This window comes from Leptopilina heterotoma, unplaced genomic scaffold, assembly GCF_015476425.1.
Source record: "Leptopilina heterotoma isolate Lh14 unplaced genomic scaffold, ASM1547642v1 Lhet_134, whole genome shotgun sequence".
Taxonomy (NCBI): Eukaryota; Metazoa; Arthropoda; class Insecta; order Hymenoptera; family Figitidae; genus Leptopilina; species Leptopilina heterotoma.
This window is the reverse complement of record NW_025110853.1, coordinates 2,077,259-2,098,161: the sequence shown is the minus strand read 5'-3', so window position 1 is coordinate 2,098,161 and position 20,903 is coordinate 2,077,259. Positions and strand designations below refer to the sequence as shown.

At 29.6% G+C, this 20,903-nt stretch overlaps 2 protein-coding genes across 3 annotated transcripts in view; one reads left to right on the top strand and one right to left on the bottom strand.

Moving 5' to 3' along the window:
* LOC122513113 (G protein-coupled receptor kinase 5) overlaps positions 1-20,903 on the bottom strand; it is a 668,663-nt gene that overhangs the window by 197,348 nt on the left and 450,412 nt on the right. The gene's annotated exons all lie outside the window — the stretch shown is intronic.
* LOC122513114 (lysyl oxidase homolog 3A-like) overlaps positions 19,580-20,903 on the top strand; it is a 99,475-nt gene continuing 98,151 nt past the window's right edge. For both annotated transcript variants that reach the window (XR_006302689.1, XM_043629373.1), the window contains exons 1-3: positions 19,580-19,799; positions 20,117-20,186; positions 20,687-20,848. Coding sequence is in view for 1 of the 2 variants with exons in the window: in XM_043629373.1 (XP_043485308.1) it covers positions 19,724-19,799; positions 20,117-20,186; positions 20,687-20,848 (308 nt within the window). In the remaining variant the exon portion in view is untranslated. The remainder of the gene's footprint in view (positions 19,800-20,116; positions 20,187-20,686; positions 20,849-20,903) is intronic.

Genomic DNA, 20,903 nt, shown 5'->3' with positions numbered 1-20,903 from the left:
CTGATCCGGTTGACATGGAACGTCCCATATATACTTTTATAATTGAAACACAAAAGGTAACGTCTGGGTAACGGCGCCAGTAACGCCGGCTCTGGTAAAGGCTACCTCTCTTTCTTTCTCTAAAGGCAATATAAATAAGAATGTCTCTTTTTACCTAATTTGCATATCTACTCGTTTCATATTAAGGATCGATGATTGAAAATTCTGCTTTGCATGGTCCGACTCTTTTTGTAATATCTCGGGAACCCGTAAATATTTTTTGCTGTTCTTGGTCTCCATTTAAACTTAGGTTACAAGGAATAGTCTGTGAAAGTAACAATTTTTTTCATCAACTTTTCTAAATTTTGCCGGGAGTCAAAGTCAGGGTAAGAAATTCCGAAAAAAATAGAATTATTTTTTGTCTTCATAACATGATATCGCGCTTCCTATTTATGCAATACGACTTAAAATAGTAGCATTTCATTGGAAATTTAATAAGCTTTCCAATGCAACTTGAAAAAAACATCTAGCTTCATTTTTAACCGAGTTATCACTGTTTCTGTGCGGGTGTGTTTTTTAATAGCTCGAGATGTTAGCGTTCGCACAATTTCGGACGGTAGTGTATTATATAATGTTTACTATATTTTCTTGTAATTAGATTTCTAATCGCTGTTGGAATATGGATAGAATTAAATGTTTTGATTGCCCACCTTACGTGCGAGGGTTTAATGGTTATGCTTACCATTTACAATATAAACACGGATACACAATTAATAGAGGGGGTAGACAACTCAGATTTCAATGTGCACAAGATGGTTGTAGAAGGAGGTTTGGACTTTTTAATTCCTTGCGCAATCATATCAAAAAGATTCATTCTAAAAGAAATATCGAGGAATTTCTACTAGATGAGAATAATGATGTTCGAATTGATAATGGGGATAATGTTGATAACATTGATTTTGGAATTGGTGAACTAATGGGTAATATCAATGAAAATATTGCGGAAAATGTTATTGACGAAGAACAACCTCCATTTAATTCACGTGTTTCCTTGGTTAGGATGATAAGTAAACTCCAATCAAAACCATCAATGACGGGAAGTAATTTAACGAATGTATTGGATGAAGTGGAACAAATGTTAACAAATTACACTGAATTTTTAAAGAAAAAAGTAGAAAAACTTCTTCAAACAAATAACATTCTGCAAAATCCAGATTGCCAAGAAGTAATGAACAATTTTTAATCACCGAATTCAGTATTTGACGGTTTAAAGACTTTAAATGATCAAATAAACTCCTAAAATTCATTCCAATACATTGACGGCATTGAGATTCCTCTAGGTACAAGAATCGACAACGTTTTAGACAAGAACTCAGCAACGACTGTGCCTAAATTAGCACAGGAGACTTTCCAATATGTCCCTTTAATTGAGACTCTGAAATTAGTAATGTCTAATCTAGAAGTGCCAAATGTTGTCCTGTCTGAGAGACCCTCAGACAACAACTTTCTTTCATCATTCATAGATGGAGAACATTTTAAGCGACACACTTTTTTCCATCAATTTAAGAATGCTTTGCGATTAATTCTTTATTATGACGATCTAGATATTGTACATCCTCTTGGATCGAAAACGGGCCCTCATAAGCTGGGAGTCAAAAGTAAAGTATGATTTCATTGTATACCCTTTCGGGTCTTTACAATCTCCTCAACATCACTACTAAACTTTTCCTAACTCACAAACTCTTTGGGGTCCCTACTTTTGCGGCTGCAGCCGACTTAGGTTAGGAGTACTCGCATTCGCCTGGACATTCGGCCAGGGGAGAGGAAAACTGCAGAAAACCTACTTCCCGAGTACAACCGGTTTATATCACAAATGCACAAACATAAACCTCGGCATCGATCCTCCCGTTTGATATATCTTGATCAGTGAAAAACACCGAAACTGTAGCGATTCACAGAGGGTCACCCATCCAAGTACCAACCGCACTCAAAGTGGCTTAACCTCTGTGATCGCAAGCAACGGGATTCCACCAACCGAGCTATACCATCGGTATATATAAGCTGGGAGTCTTCTACTATATAATAAATAATTTACTTCCGCATATGATATTCAAGACTGGAAATATTTATGTTGTGTGTTTGTGCTATTCCGAAGACGTGAAAAAGTAAGAATATAAAGTAGTATTAAGAGAATTTTTACGGTATCTGAATAAATTAGAGTCTGACGAAGGCGTCACAGTTCAAATAAATAACGAAGATTTTAAGACGTCTTCCAGTGATGGGCGAACAAAATTTTACAGACATACATATGCACAGACAGAAATTTTGTTATTAACATTTCTGGATTCTCTGTTGTTCAAAATGATAAATTATGCTAAAAATAATTAATTCTGGGCAATGTACAGACAAAAGTCTAATTTTATTAACATAGATAAATAATAATAATAATTATTTACTGTAATTATTACTGTAAAAATTTTTAAATTATTAATATTTATTATATCCGTAAATAATAATTATTACACTAAAAATTCTCGAAAAAAATTTTTTTTTAAATAAAGTATGTCAAGAATAAATTTTTTTTACCAAGCAATGACAATTGATGCGCCACGTCCGTTCTTAACTTGAAGATATCAAGTGTGAAAAACAGATTTGCTATGCAATAATCATTAAATTTTTTTTCTTTCCTCCTCGAGGTTATGACATTAACAAGGAAGTAATTTTAATGAAATGATTATTCTAAATGTTTCTCTTATTTCTTTAATATCTTAAAGAAAACATTTTTTTAAATTTTTCATTCGATTTACGTTATTATATAGAAAAAAACTATTTTTTTACATATATAGTTGATTTTTTCTTTCGTTGTTGAATTTTGTTGATATTCTTGAGTTTCATTTATTACTCTTCCGATAATCGATTAAAAGAATATAAAAAAAAATATTTTTTTACATACCAAAAACCGATATTAACTAGAGAGTGAGAGAGATATGAGAATTTATATAAAATCAATACGTCACATATATCCCAATTAAAATTTACCTCTATGCGAAATTTCACTATATACATGTATTGCGTTTTATTAATTATTTCACTTTTGCAATTAGAAACAAAATTCGAAAATTGAAGAATTTCAATTTAATAATATAATATTAATACAGAAATATGCCATTAAACTTGACAGTTAAAGTTTTGATATATTACTAATTTTGATAAAATAGATAAAATATCATTTCATTAAATAATAATTAATTAATGTCAATTAAAATTCAAAAGTTGATTTAGTAAAAATGCTATATTTATAAGAATTACTTATAAAATAGTAGAGATGAAAATTATATTTCCACTCTGTGTGTATAATAATAAATTAATTATTTACTATAAATATACGTTAATTAAATAATAATATAATCAAATAAATAATAAATAAAAATATAGTAAAATAAATAATAATTATTCAAATAATTATTATTTATTATTTTTATAAGTATTATGGTTCATATTTTTAGTATTATATTACTATCTTTATGTCGATAATAAATATAAAAATAAAGAAATTTAATAAACATAATAAAAATGAAAATATCAATAATAATAAAGTAATAACAAAACTATGATACAATATTTATAAATAAAAATTATCACATTTTAGAAACCTAAATTATTTTTAAAAGGAGAAAAAAAATTGAAAACATTAAAAAGCTCAATCACAGGAAAGTAATTAGTCGTAAACTACAAATCAAAGTTGTACATGAAAATGGATTTAAAAAAATGGAGTATCCATAAAAGGTCAATAAAGTTAACTTGATGTTTGCAGATAAAGCTTTTTAAAACGAATGTAGTTTGACTCTTTAATTTAAAATGCAATTTCGCGCTCTGTAACTATGAAAAGAGAGTCTTTAGCTGCCATGAGACGTGAGATATTTTTTTGCCCTAAAATCTCAAGTGACATTATTTATTTATTTGTATGCGTATACAGCATTTGTATACTGTATAAGGGTGAAAAATAATATATCAAAAGAAATAGAAATAAGCGTAGAAAGTCAGAAAATGTATTGACAATTGCTTCACAATAGACTCTGCGGTGTCATTGGATACACGACTGTTGGCTACATGCAACATATCATTTGACATTGCATAAACCATTTCGTAAAATAAGAACCTATCAAATAACGAATACCCAACATTGTCAATTTTGTCTAGTTCATTTTTTTCATTTATTTCTATTTATTCCAATTTATAACTTTCTGAGTTTTACGTAAGCTGAGAAAAAAAATTTATTCGATTTAAATAACCGATACACAGGTCAACAAAAAAAGACTTACTTTTTTATGAGATATCGGAATAGTTTCCGATGTATTTTTGGACGCTGAACACGATCCCGACTTTCAAAATTGCCCATCACGTCAGGATTTTGAGAAAAGTGGGGAAAAAAGACTCCAAAAATGTTTTTTTGAGAATTTTCAACATTTTTTTCTCTTTAACCTGACGTGTTAGAGACTTGTTCAAGGTCTTAAATTAAAGCTTGTAATGTGCACTACAAGACCCATATCCATAAAATAAAAAAAAATTAATTTTTTTTTTTTAAATGGGGTTGAAGACACCAAAAATGTGTGTTTTTGGATTGCTTTAATAAACTTCTTGCAATTACTTGGATTTGCTTGAAAATAGTTACTCGGGATTTTTTGTATTGCTGATTACGAATCCGATATTAGTTTTAAAAAATTTAAACACATTTTTTGGGTCTTCAACCCCATTTTTTGAAAAACAATTTAATTTTTTTTTATTTTATGGATATGGGTCTTGTAGTGCACATTACAAGCTTTAATTTAAGACCTTGTGGAAGTCTCTAACACGTCAGGTTAAAGAGAAAAAAAAATGTTGAAAATCCTCAAAAAAGCGTTTTTGGAGTCTTTATCCCCACTTTTCTCAAAATCCTGACGTGATGGGCGATTTTGAAGATCAGGATCGTGTTCACACAGGAAAAAAATGTCTGACTCCGTTTACACCTTAAATTCAGCCCATGTATTTCACATAAGTCTGTCCTTGTTTAATGGGGCTGACTCCGTTTACACCTTAAATTCAGCCTCGAAAACAGGCTAAAAGTAAAACTTTTTTTTAGTGGTGCAGCGTCCAAATATACATCGGAAACCATTCCGATATCTCATAAAAAAAGTAAGTCTATTTTTGTTGATCTGTGTTATTTTCGTCTATTTTCAAATTAATATTTAATTAAGAAAATATTTATTTAATAACCGTTTAATTGATTTAAATAAAAATTGTTTGACTGAAGTCAAATAATAATTTTTATTTAAATCAATTAAATGGTTTTTTGCTTCCAATAATGAAATTTTTTCACTATATCCATCAAGTTAGTAATTATTAATCTAATTTTTTAATAATTTAAAATTCACACTTTACATTTAAAATTAATATTAGAGGTCGTTCATAAACTACGTATAATTTTTTTTTGGAAAATTTAATCCCCTCCCCTCTTATCTTAGTCAATAGTTTGATCCCCGCCTAAAAACGAATCTAATTTACATAAATATATTAAATAAAGTTAATAATTATCTACAAATTTAAAGATTCAAAAATAGAACTGTTGTTAACCGCTACAATTAAAGAAACATTTAAAAAAATGTTAAGTAATGTTAAGTAAAATAGTAAAAGTTAAAATTATCATTAGTAAATATATTATCAGCTTGAAAAAATTTTTTATCAATGTCAAATATTCTTGTCAAACACTTACTTCAATTGTTCGTATGTATAGATAATATTGATCCACGTGAGTATCATATCAAAGTGAATTTTAATTCATAAAATTTAAGAGATTTTAAACTAGAACAATTTTTTTCCAATTGGAGAAACGTTGAAAAAAATGTTGAAATTACCCAGTGAGAAATTGCCAATAGACTATAATCGGTCCAATATCGGCCCAATATTGGTTGCCGTGCTGGGCGCCGATTGACTCCCAATATTGGACCAATAAGGGCTGACGCTTGGGATGTAACGGATTCGCCAAGCATCGGTTGTTAATATTGGCAACCAAGAGAAAATTTTTTTTTTAAATAAATTTTTTATCCTACATGCACAAAAATGGCGCTTTATGATAGCAGACGACAGGGAGAAAGTTATTTATTTCTTCGACCGTATGAAAATGGCGGCCATGTTCTCCCATGGACAAGAAAATCAGCTGTTCCCATGCGTTTTTCTTGCCCATGGGAGAAAACGGCCGCCATTTTCATACAATTCGAACAATCCCTGGTTAAAAAACCGGACAGATTTCGGACTAATCCGAAATTTGTCCGAAACAATGCGGTTTATGGTCAGGGTTTTGTCACCCGAAATTAATCCGGAAAAATCCGAACTCTATACGGTTTGTGAACAACTAGTGAAACCGGAGTTGGTCCGATGAAGTCCAAAATTAATATCAGTTAATTTTAACTAGTGAATCCGGAATTAGTCCGAAACAATCAAAAATTAGTCCGGACAATTTAGTGAATGTTAATAAAAAAATAATTATACAAGTTACACATATTAATTATTATTACTTTATGGTACATTCAACATATTTTTCGATTTACCTATCGCAATTTTATTTACATTAACTTAAAATTTCTAACGCTTGGGGATTCGAACCTACACCTATCTAACATTATAACGCACCGAAATCTAATACACTAACCACTATACCACGCTCGCATGGGAGTTCAAATTCATAATAGAATTTATGAAGTGCCACGAAAAGAAATGACTAAAAACTAACACATGAGTGTTAATTATAATATTGAAACAAGATAACTAATAATACTAGTAAATTTGTAAAAACAAATTGACTGCAGAATTAAATATTTTATTCACAATAAGTAAATACCCTGAATAAAAAGTAGGACCGATTTCGGACTAATCCGGAATTTGTACGCAACAGTACTGTTTATTGCTTTTTATCACTATTGAATCCGTAATTAGTCCGGTCGAGGGGGTAATTACTGATTAAAATGGTATACACTCTAATACACTAAATTTTCCTGCTATTACGCGTATTATCCAGTATTACAGGGTATTACAGAACTATTACAGGGTATTATTGATTATTACAGAATATTACCTCTATATTATGTGGTATTACACTGACGTAATAATGCTCTATTACACTCTATTACGTGACTATTACGTGAGGAGCGTACACGCTAATACACAAGTAAATACCCCCTCGAGTCCGGTTTAGTCTGCAGCTAGTCAGATCAACTAGTAAATGCAGAAGTAATGCGGTTGGTTTAACCAGTGAATCCGCAGTTAATCCGAAACAGTCTCCTTATGGACAGGTTTTTGTTCTAAAATCATTCTGGATTAAGTCTTTGAATTGGATTGAATATGGATTGTATTGGACTGTCTATGGGTGGTATATATTTACAAATTCTTATAATAATAAGACTTATTTTCGGACTGGGGTGTTTTGATCGGATATTATTCGGATTGACGCTGACTATTACCGGATTCATTGCATACAGATTTTGGATTGTTCCATACTTGTATCGGATTAAATCTTTTAACTAGATTAAATTCGGAATATTGCGGACTGATTTCGGATTATTTCGTATTTATTTTAGATGAGTTTTTTGACGGACATAATTTCGGATTGTTGCGTAATAATTACGAACTTAATTCAGACATTTAAGATTATTCCAGACTGATTTAGGATTCACAATTTCACTCGGATTGATATTAGATTAACGCGGAGTGTAAACCCAGTTTTGGAGTGTAAGATCTCAATGTGATCATTTGGTCGTAAGGTCTAAGGCACGAAGTGTCATCTTGATCATAGGGTTCGAATTCCGGTCGACCCAAATTTTTCATATTTTTAAATTTAATATACATGTACACTACCGTCCACGAGTATCAGGACGATTACAAGCGACTCTATGAAAAAACATGCCATCACTTTTTCAACCATATCTCGGAAATAAAAGGAGATACCAAAAAAACTTAAATACGGTTAGAAAGCTGATTAAATTTTGCATAAAATAAGCCGTCTTTGAAGTCATTTCGACTTCGAAAATTAAAAAAGGGTTATCCATCTTCGATATATCATTAAAAATGTGATGCCGAGTTTCGACGATTGGTGCATTGGAATTTAACTGTGACGACTCGATTCTAGCTTCGCGTATAGCTGCGAATGGGAGAGAAAACAGGGACGGATTTATGCTGGGGAATAATAAATAATGATGTTTCACGAGTAATATAAAGAGAAACTCGAAAGTTCATCGTTCCCCCGCATGAATTCGTCCCTGCTTTCTCTCTCATTCGCAGCCGCGCGAAGCCAGAATCTAGTTGTCACACGGAGAAAAAAAGCTAGCTAATGCAATTAATTCTTAGCAATCGCAGCTAATTTTAATTGCTATTATATGGATAGCAATTATATTAGGTACTCCAGCTACTAAATATTAGCTAGGCGTTGTTAGCTATAGCAGCTAATAATCTAGCTAACAAAATAGCTAAACTAACTAATATACTTGGCTATTATTATTGATTCTAATAATGCTTTTATTTTACATTTAGATTTTACATTGTACGAATTTTTAATATTCTCTCTTCTGTACTGTGGGACAAAATCACCAAAACGTGGCCAAAATGGAAATTTTTTTTTTATTTTCTACTGTAAATGGTATGATTTGTTGCCGTGATTATCCAAACTTTAATACCGAGAAGGACGATTTTATGTAAGGTTTGATTTCGCTAGTAGTTCATCGCAAAGTTAGCCTTTGTTCCGCGTCCACACGACGCGTTGCACTGCAAACGATTTTAAAAACTTTAAAAGTGTAGTGAAACAAAGATAATTGGTCTTTTTAAATCGCTCTCAAAATGGAAATTCTTCCTGAAGGTATATATAAACATTTTATATAAAGTTAATATTAATCCACGTTTACGTAAGTGCAAATAAATATACACATGTATATTTACGTATATACGTGTATATATTTACGTATATACACTGTAAAAAATTTAGGGAGTTATCGGACTCGGGAGTGAAATTTTTCGAGTTAAAAATCGAGAGATTTTTAAAAAGATTAAAAAGAGAGTTAATTTACTAACTCCTTTCATCAACACCCGCGCGAGTTATTTATTCCTTGGGAGTTTGCATTTGGGTGTGAAGTTTTAACTCTCTTTATTTAACTCCCCTGACATTAACTCGCCAATGGGTGCGACTTTTATAGAATCCCCTGGGGAGTTAAAATTTAACTCCCTTTATTTACAGTGTATACGTATCTCTATAAGTAGTGATTGAAGAAAAGTCTATTTTAAAAAATGTTTTTAAAAAAACTTACGCAAACTTATGCAGGTGCACTTCCGAATAGCTCGAACCGCCAATCGACTTGAAACTTAGTTTCCCTACGTAATTTTGTCCAGTTTTTGGGTACCATTATACTTTGGAAGAATTCAAAATGCATTGTATATTTAGAACTCTTGAGTGAATAGACCGAAGATAATTTTAAATATACTGAACCACAAAAAAAGTTTGCGTAAACTTTTTAGATAATATTGTAGAATTTCTAAAATATTATAAAGATTCCTCCTAAACTCTAACATTTTATGTATATCCAAAATATTTGATATTAATATTGCAAATATTAGAATATTACAAATATTACAAATCTAAAATCAAAAATTTAAAAAAACAAAATGGCGGATAAAAATGGCCGAAAATTAAAAGAAAATGTATTAAAATTTAAAAAAAATACTTGTTAAGTATAATTAAAAATATTTTATTTTATATTATTATTTTATATTAAAAATACTTGTTAATAAATAATTTTAGCCAGGAGTTTTTGAGACGCATGAATATTTCCCAAATGACAAGTAACCGAACTGTCATTTATCCGAAATGCATGTAACCGACCTGTCATGTAACAGAATTGTCATTTGACTGACCCATCATGTAACCGAATTGTCATTTGACCGACACGTCATGTAACAGAACTGTCTCGTAATAACCCATTTCGTGGAAATTTACAGTAATTCAAAGAAATTCATACAAATTTCTATGAAAAGGGTTGTTACAAGACAGTTCTGTTATATGGCGTGTCGGTCAAATGACAATTCTGTTACATGACGGATTGGTCAAATAACAATTCTGTTACATGGACGGTCGGTTAAATGACAATTCTGTTACATGACAGGTCGGTTAAATGAAATTTCTGTTACATGACGGGTCGGACAAATGACAGATCGGTTAAATGACGGGTCGGTAAATCACAATAATAAAATAATCAATAACAAATTAGAAACAAACATTTAAAAAATACATTCACAATTCATCTCACGACTTGATTTGCTATCTCTGTCATTACTAGGCAACCATAAATGGATAAATTTTAGATTGACATATCAGTATAGTCATCGAAAATTATCAAAACAATTTTATCATTTTTCTAGAACCAACTTACGGATCATTGTCGAAACTCACGCTTATCCAAGTATGGGATGATCGAGGCACCGTGATTTGTTCCGACTTCCGAGGTTGTTCCTTATGTTTTGTCAAATATTGTAAACGTTATCCGTGAAATTGCCATAATGTTAGGATTACCCAAAAACGGCCACACTTTACGTAAGAAAACAGAACAAAAACAACTCCGATAAATAAAAAAAAGAGAATAAACTAAAACTTACAGAAAATTAAAAGATAATTTGAAACTAAAGAACAAAATCTACCTTTCCGTGTCCTCGGCCGGCACGTGAGAGCATAGCCGTCGTTGAACCTGAGATCGATGAATCGCGAAAGTCGATTAATAAATTGATTATTCACAATCTTCCTCGTCCCCAGGATTCAACCCGCCAATCCCCACTCTAGCCCGATTATCAAAGAACACGGAAATGAACCCGAATTTATCAAATACTCGGAAGTCGGAACGGTCACATTTTTCAGGAGTCAATGACAAAAATCTCTTACGAGATTATATCGCTTCATAGTGCAAGTAAAGTATAGACCCGAGTCGAACTTTTAGACCTGCTAACCTCCTGGTAAGTATAATTTAATCCTAACCTGCACCTAACGAACCCTTGGTGTTTTTTTCCTCCTGCGTAAGTTCTATTTAACTCTGGCAACTCCTTTTTAAGTCCTAATTGAACCTTAAACCCTGTATTGTATTCAATTATTTTCTAAAATTTTAATAAATCCTTCGAAAAAATTCAATTATTTTTATAAATAGTAAAATACTTCGCAAGAATTCAATTAATTTTATAAATAGTAAAATTCTTTGCAGGAATTCAATTATTTTCAAAACAATTTTAATTGAATTCCTTAGATGAATTCAAATATTTTAAAATATTTTCATAAATTGCAATTAATTTCTTAAACTTTAATAAATTCTTCGAAATAATTCAACTATTTTTATAAATACTAAAATTCTTTGCAGGAATTAAATAATCATTAATCCAATTAAAATAAAATTAAACGAAAGAATTTAATTATTTTAAAAAATTTCCATAAAATTTAATTTCAACAAGAATTTAAAATTCTCTAAAAACAATTTAATTTTTCTCAAAATATTTAAAAAAAATTCTATATAAAAATTAAATTACTAGATATCTCCATGCAATTTTTAAATATACTAGAACCAAAACGGCGCGCGTCGCGCGCCCAATCCTAATCATTTGTGACAAAAGAAAATGTTTTACAAGAACTTTAATTACTTCTAAAATCATGAATGCTTTTTAATTATCTTAGGCTTCGTCCATAAATTACGTCACACGTTTTTAGCCCATTTTTGACCCCCTCCCCCCCTTTGTTACACTACGTAACATCTGAAGGAACCCCCTCCCTCTAAATTACGTTACAATTCGTAAACCCCCCTTTAAAAAATTTTTCCAAAATGAATCACTGTCAATATCTAATTTTACATAAATAAAGTTACTTAGGATATAATTAGTACATTTAAAAAAATTTTAAAACAAGAAATTTATTTGATATTACTTCCTCATAGAGGAAGTATTGTAATACCAAAATTTTTCGAGTTCGATTTTTTGACATATCTTTATGTTATTTGACCTCAGGAGTTCAAAAATGACATTTTTATAAAATGTCATTCCGTATGTGTGTGTGTGTGTAAACATCACATTTTCATAAATATCTCGAAATCACAAAGAGCTTTTGGGTTGAATTTTTTTTTAAATTGTAGATCTCAACTGCGGACATAAAGTGAGAGTACTTTCTCATATATTGATAAAGTTTAACTAATTTTTTTTTATTTATAATTTTGCAAAAAAACGTTTTTTGCCCATAACTTTAAAAAAATGTTAGGACACCTATAAATGTTTTTCCATAATTTTGTAGAGTTTTCTTAGGTGCATCTTTTGAGCCCTAATTGAACATTTTTCGTCCATATTAACCGGAGTTATTAAACTTTTAAAATTCAAAAATTTTGGAAAATAAGACTTTTTTAAAAATTTTCTTGAAAAACGTAGAAGTTACTTTAAAATTATTGTTATCAACTTGTAAAGCATTTAAAAACGCTTTGATTCACCTACTTTTGAACCTACTTTGATAATAAATTTCGAAATTATTGGTATTTTAAAAACCAAAAATTGTGAAAAATGACATTTTCTCAACTTTTTTGTTTGAAAATTTTTGTTTAACTATTAAATTATTGTAACTATCTTGTAGGAATATACATGGGGCACACTGCAAAAAGAGGTGTCTTATTTTGAGACGTTTTTAGTGTTTTAGACACTAAGATCGTCTCAAAATAAGACACCTCTTTTTGCAGTGCATTCTCTGTAAAATGGACTTTCCTCTCTGCCCAAGATAAGTTTAAACATAAAAAACCATTCTTTTTGAAAAATTACAGCTTGAGATATGTAATTACTTTTTCCGTATGGCTTTTATAATTCAAAAATTTTATATGACAACATAGCGTCATAAATAAATAAATGTTAACAAACAACAAGTTGTTAATTTTATGATCATTTAGCTTTCTCAATATAATATATACCAATTGTTTAATTTTTTATTTTAGAATAATTATTTTAAAGTGTTAAGATAAAATTTCAAAATTTCAATTTTTTGTGAAAAATAAAAATATTGATTTATTCTATAAATATTGATAAAATATGTACTTTATATACATAAAACAATTTATTTTCATGTGAAGAATGGCTTCGTCCATAAATTACGTCACACGTTTTTAGCCCATTTTTGACCCCCTCCCCCCTTTGTCACACTACGTAACATCTGAAGGAACCCCCTCCCTCTAAATCTCACCTGCGGACATAAAATGAGAGTACTTTCTCATATATTGATAAAGTTTAACTAAATTTTTTTTTTATTTTTAATTTTGCAAAAAAACGTTTTTTGCCCATAACTTTAAAAAAATGTTAGGACACCTATAAATGTTTTTCCATAATTTTGTAGAGTTTTCTTAGACGCATCTTTTGAGCCCTAATTGAACATTTTTCGTCCATATTAACCGGAGATATTAAACTTTTAAAAATCAAAAATTTTGGAAAATAAGACTTTTGAAAATTTTGTTGAAAAATGTAGAAGTAACTTTAAAATTATCGTTACCAACTTGTAGAGCATTAAAAAACGCTTCGATTGACCTATTTTTGAACCTACTTCGATAATAAATTTCGAAATTATTGGTATTTTAAAAACCAAAAATTGTGAAAAATGACATTTTCTCAACTTTTTTGTTTGAAAATTTTTGTTTAACTATTAAATTATTGTAACTATCTTGTAGGGTATTTAAAAATACATTGATTGGTCCGAAATTAAATAACTTTTACCATATTTATAAAAAGTTATTCATATACATATTTCTATTATTTTTATTTCTATGAGGAAGTAAAGTGTTCATGAAATGAGCACCAAAATTATAAAAAAAATATACAACTTGGCAGCGGTTTTTTTATTTATTACAATTTTCTCATTATAATAAATAGAGTATAAAGTGTGACATAACAAATTAAAAGGTCCCCACCCCCCTTTGTCACAATTAGTCACATTTTCATAGACCCCCTCCCCCTCTAAAAAGTGTGACGTAATTTATGGACGAAGCCAATGCAATTTGGACAAAAATCAACAAAAATTTTAATAAAGAAAAAAGTTATTTAAAAAAATACAACAATCGATTTCTTTCAAAAATTATATAACAAAATTTTTTTAGATATTTTTGAAAATCCTTCTGTCTGATTTTAGATATTTGTGACCGTACTACACCTATCAAATTTTATCAAAATCCGTCAAAACGTGTAAGAGAAAATTTGTCCACAAGAATCGGTGACGTACACACACACACACACCTACACGGAAAAAAATTAGTTTGCTATTATATGGATAGCTAATTTTTAGTTAAAATTACAGCTTATAATTAGCTGTTTTAGCAAATCAATTTAGCTATTTTAGCTACCCGCGTAGAAAAATGTTGGCTCGCTTAAAGCTCGCTCAAGACTCGCTCAAAGCTCTCTCAAAGCTCGCTCAAGGCTCGCTTAAGGCTCGATCAAGGCTTGCTTAAGGCTCGCTCAAGGCTCGAGACTTGGTTGAAGATAAAAATTCCCCTAAAGCTCAAGGCTCAATACTTAATTAAAGCTAATAATATATTCTTTAACGTCCGAGTGGTTTAAACAATAATAAATTAAACGAAAACATTCAGACAAAGATTCTTTAATGTTACTCCAACGTTTCGAAATCCACGGATTTCCTCTTCAGGGAGTCAAATTAACAACAGTCAGAAAATTTAATTTCGTCCAAGAATAAAACACAAACACCCACACATTGGAGACATATAGAATCAAAAAAATAAATAAATAAATAATCCAATCAATAAAAAACAATTAAATAAATAGACAAACAAACAATTACAATATAACAAATAAAAATTAGAAAATTGAAAAACTATTAAGCCCGATATCGGGACTTGTCACCATGAAGGCACAATTTAAACATTTAATTCAAGCTAAAAATTCACCTAAAACTTAAGACTCGCTGAAGGCTCTCTTAAAGCTCGAGACTTGGTTAAAGCTAAAAATAATCCTAAAGCTTCAGGCTCGCTTCAGGCTCGCTCAAGGCTCGAGACTTGGTTGAAGCTAAAAATAATCCTCAAGCTCAAGGCTCGCTCAAAGCTCGCTCAAAGCACGCTTAACGCTCGCTCAAGGCTCGAGACTTGGTTGAAGATAAAAATTCCCCTAAAGCTCAAGGCTCGCTCAAGGCTCAAGACTTAATTAAAGCTAAAAATTCACCGAAAACTTAAGACTCGCTGAAGGCTCTCTTAAAGCTCGAGACTTGGTTGAAGCTAAAAATAATCCTCAAGCTCAAGGCTCGAGCCTTGGTTGAAGCTAAAAGAAATCCTCAAGCTCAAGGCTCGCTCAAGGCTCGAGACTTGGTTGAAGCTAAAATAAATCCTCAAGCTCAAGGCTCGCTCAAAGCTCGCTCAAAGCACGCTTAACGCTCGCTCAAGGCTCGAGACTTGGTTGAAGATAAAAATTCCCCTAAAGCTCAAGGCTCGCTCAAGGCTCAAGACTTAATTAAAGCTAAAAATTCACCGAAAACTTAAGACTCGCTGAAGGCTCTCTTAAAGCTCGAGACTTGGTTGAAGCTAAAAATAATCCTCAAGCTCAAGGCTCGAGCCTTGGTTGAAGCTAAAAGAAATCCTCAAGCTCAAGGCTCGCTCAAGGCTCGAGACTTGGTTGAAGCTAAAATAAATCCTCAAGCTCAAGGCTCGCTCAAAGCTCGCTTAAAGCACGCTTAACGCTCGCTCAAGGCTCGAGACTTGCTTGAAGCTGAAAATTCATCTAAAACTTCCCGCGTAAAAAAATGTTGGCTCGCTCAAGGCTGGAGACTTGGTTACAGCTAATAATTTCCCTAAAGCTCAAGGCTCAAGACTTAATTAAAGCTAAAAATTAACCTAAAACTTAAGACTCGCTGAAGCCTCTCTTAAAGCTCGAGACTTGGTTAAATTAAAAAATAATCATTGAACGTAAAATTTGTATCTTTATTAAGAGAATAGTCTTAATTTTTAAATAAAAAAAAATTTCTGCCTTAAACAGTGAAGAAATTTTCAGCTTATAAAACAACTATACAAATTTTAGATAATAAAATTAGACATACAAATGCAAATAAGGACAACAAAGATTAGATTATTACAAATTTTTATTTAGTTAAAAGTAATTTGCCTTCAGCGAGTATTAAATTTTAGATGAATTTTTAGCTTCAACCAAGACTCGAGCTTTCAGCGAGCCTTAAGCGTGCCTTAAGCGAGCCTTGAGCGAGCTTTTAGCGAGCCAACATTTTTTTACGCGGGTAATTATTAGCTGCCTTAGCTAACAATAATTGCTATCCATATAATAGCAATTCAGGTTAGCTAAGGTAGCTAAAAATTAGCTGAAATAGCTAACTATTTTTCTCCGTGTACATACACACATAAATCTGTATTTATGTGTTGTTCCTCTCGACGAATTATACACGGAAAGAAAATTATATTAAAATTTTGTAAAAGTGCTTCTCAATTTAGGGAAAAAATGCGACAAGGCGAAATTTTGGTATCAAAAATACTAAACAGTGAAAGGAATAATATGAAATTTAGTATAATAATATCAAATATCAAGAATTTTAATCTATAACTTTACTAAATTTCAAATTATTTCTTTCACTGTTTAGTATTTTTGATACCAAAATTTCGGTTTGGTGCACTTTTTCCCTAAACTGTAAAAACTTTTACAAAATATATATGATATGTGTTAATATATGTAATAAATTTTCTCTCGGTGTATATACTACACTTGAAAATTTGTAAACATAATTGATTCTAAAAAATTCGGAAATCGACATCTCTATAAGGCTTTCTTTAAGAGGAAGCAAAATGAATAGATTGTTTCAAAGTTACGAATCTGAAATCACTTTTTAGAAATTCGAAATGGTGGATCCAATATGGAGGACAAATTATCATATTTTATTAGATTAAACATTAAAGAATAAGTTTTTACAATTGAAAAGTTTCATTATAAATATTTTATTATAGAAATAAATACTAAAAGTAGGCAAGTTTTTACAAAAGCGACAAAAATTAGATTTTTTAAAAATTGTAGTTTTTGTAATTTTTAACATTTTTAACTAATATTTTACATTTGTACTCTTAAATAGTGGTACAATAAAATTAAATATATACTTTATTAAATATTTACTTGCAATGTTCGGAATATGTAATTGCAATGTTTATTGAAAGTTGTGTAAAGATTTAGATGTCCCGATTAAATAAATGTTTAGCGCGAAACTTTCCTGAACATTTATTTAATCGGGACATTTAAATCTTTACACAATTTTAACTAAACTTTTCAGTTAAATATGCCGAATATTGCAAGTAAATATTTAATAAAATTTTAGGAAAGTTTCGGTGCTGTGGGGGTGAAATCATTTTTTAGAAATAAAAAATGGTGGATCTAATATAGCTGAAAAAATTTCAAAATTTAATGCAATTCGCTTGAAACTTGTACCCAATAATAATATAATTTATTTTCATTACATAATAGTATGACGCTAGAATTTCTCAAAAGTGACTGCCTACTGGTTGAAAGAAACCCTTCAAACAATAGGCCAGGTACTCGAACAAACCTTTCGTTTCTCTTTAAATTTTATATATATACATACATATATTTCAAATATCTTTGTCTCCTTCTTTCTAGATACTAAATAACATTATCGGTCTCTGTTTATAACGCAGAAAATCTAACGCTACCTATTGCTTTCTTCCTCTTTCGAAAGTAAATAACATTAGAATGTCTCTCTTTCCCTAATTTGCATATCTACTCGTTTCATATTAAGGATTCTTTAAAAGAATTGACAGAATATTATTTCCAAAAAGTAATTCAATTATTTTGAATATACTTAATTTTAATAAAATTTTTTAAAGAAATTCAATTATTTTCGAAACAACTTTAATTGAATTTTTCGAAAAAATTTCATGATTTTTAAATATTTCTATAAAATTCTTCATAACAATTTAATTATTTCTTAAAATTTTAATAAATTCTTCGAAACCTTTCAATTATTTTGATAAATAATAAAGTTCTTCGCAAGAAATTAATTATTTTCAATACAATTTTAATAAAATTCTTCTTCATAAAATGCAATTGCTTTTGAAATTTTCAATTAAAATTATTAAAGAAACTCCATTAGTTTAAAAAAAAAAAATTCAAAGAAATTTTTCAAAAGAATTTAATTAGGATTTTTAAAAATATTAATAAAATTCTTCGCGAGAATTTAGTTATTTTTCTAAATAAAGAAATTCTTTGAAGGAATTCTATTATTATCAAATTTTTTGATAAAATTCTTTGCAACAATTCGAAGATTTTCAAGACATTAATTTTAAAATTGAAAATATTTGAAAAGAAAAATTAAAAACAAAAATGTAAACAACAACTAACTTCAAACTGCGAATAGGTTACCGAAACATGTACTTTTTTATTATTAATTTATAAATATTATTTTTAACTGAAATGTTTTGACATTTTTTTTTAATAATAAAAATATTAATTTATGAATGTTTAAAGTAGGTTATTATTATTAAACAATTTATTTATTTGCTGTAGTGTATTAGTGTCAATAAATGATTTATTGAATCACCAAAACCAATAACTCAACAAGTCACTGAAAATAAAGCGTCTGTGTTCAGTTAGGTTCCGTAGCATTAGTTAGGTTCCGTTAGGGCGTTAGTTTCGTAGTCCGTAGTTCGTAGGTTCAAGTCTCGCGTGCGTTAGATTTTATTTATTTCGTAGGTTTGCGTTTATTCCGATTTTTCTGTATTGTATAGTTATAAGTATGCAATTTAATGATTATATACACCGTTAAATAATTTAATTTAAAAAATTTCTTTTTATATATAAATGGATATGTATTAATCCTCACATATATACTAATATTATTTATGAATTCGCTATTGGTCACGATTAAATTAAAAAAAAGAAAAAATCATTAAATAATAATGCCATTTATTAATAATTAAAGTTATTATAAAAATTAGTTAAAAATGATCTCAAATATGCTATGAGCAGTTTTTCCAGGGTTTTGGGAGAGGAAAGAATTCTGTAAGTAAGGGTCAAGCAGTATTTAATAAGGTTCTAGGAACACCTGCTTTACTTCTTTTACCATCTAAATTTGTCGCTAACCAGGGGTTTGCAGGAGGTAATCAGAGTTAACTTGCAATGCAAATAAACTCTGCTTTCATCCTATTACATCCTTACAAACCCTCAGTTTTAAGGAGGTAAGCAGGTCTAAAAGTTCGACTTGGGGAATATATACTTTTGTTTAGAGAGGATATTATATAGATTTTCCCTCTTACAGGCTTCGCACTCGATAATTAATTTTTGATTATAATTATATTTTTGATTTTGTACTTAAATTAGGCAGTGGCTCACAATTTCCCAACATTTTTAAAATTCATAAAAATGCATTTTTTAGTAAAACTCACGTATTCTGAAAGTTATTTTTAAAGCATATAAAATTAATATGCACATGTGTGGGCAAACACATGATAAATGTATAGTAAAAGTAAAAATTATTGATAGTAAATATTTTATCAGCTTGAAAATGTTTTTCTATCAATGTCAAATATTCTTGACAAACTCTTACTTAAATTGTTCGTTTATAAGTAATAGTGATCCACGTAAACATAATATGTGAATTTCAATTTATCAAAATTGAAAGATTTTAAACTAGAAATTTGTTCCTCCTACCATTGGAGAAACGCTGAATAAAATGTTTAAATTAAGAATTGTTCTATTTCTTGTGATTTTTGTAAAATTGTTTAATCTGAATAGAGCCAGTCGAAATTGTAAGCATAACATTTTTTATGAAATATATTTGAAACATTAATAATCAATTTCCAGAATAAAACATTAACTTACTACACAAGGGAGTGAAACTATGTATCCTCAATTCAATTTTTATTTTATTTTCTACTGTGATTACTTTGCATATTTTAAAATTAAAGTCACCTTTATTGATATCATTTATTAGTAGCCCTGTTAATGGTTTTTACTGTTGGGCTTTGTTATAAATAAATAAAAAATAAATATATTCAAAAAATTAGAATTTTTGAAACAATGTAAATAAAAATACTTTAATAATAAAAAATCTTAACAATTACAGATACTGATTATATACACGGACAAAATAAAAGTGAAACGTTGGAGAAGGAAAATGTCAATTTAGATCCCATGTAAATTTTAAAAAAATATTAATAAATAAATAATAAATGTGATGCGTTTCTAAGAAGAGTACCTAAGAAGCGAACGAATTATAGGAAATGTTTCGGTCAGAAATATCTTGATTAAAAGTGCCTTTTTAATTATTATGAAACTAGTTTTCATTCAATATTTTAGATGTAATGAAGATTTGAATATTAATAATTCGTAATTGTAATTAATTCCCTTTTTGTATTTTTACTTAAGGGCATGTTATTCAGTGTAACGTTTTTCCATAGTAAAGTACATGGGGCACGTGACCACTGAATAACATAACCTTAAGAAATTAAAACATAAACTATAATTTTTTGCTTCCTAGGTAACTTTCTTAGGAGCGCGTCACAAATATTTATAACAAATTATATTTAGAAATAAAACATAATGAGAATAAACTTAATTTATATGGTGAGATAAACGTATTAATTAATAAGTAATAATTTTAAAAAAATTAAAAAAAGATTTTTCTAACATTTAGGCTAAATTTCTCAGATGATGATCAAACAAGATTGAAAAGAGGAGTTAAACATTTGTCTGCTGTGTTGAAATGTGCCATTGACTGTGAACCGTCATCCTATAATGGATATGGTTGTTATTGTGGATTTCAAGGCTCTGGAGAACCTGTCGATTCTATCGATAGGTATGCAACACAATTTTAGTTTTTTACCACATTAATAAAAAAAAGTCGCTGAAAA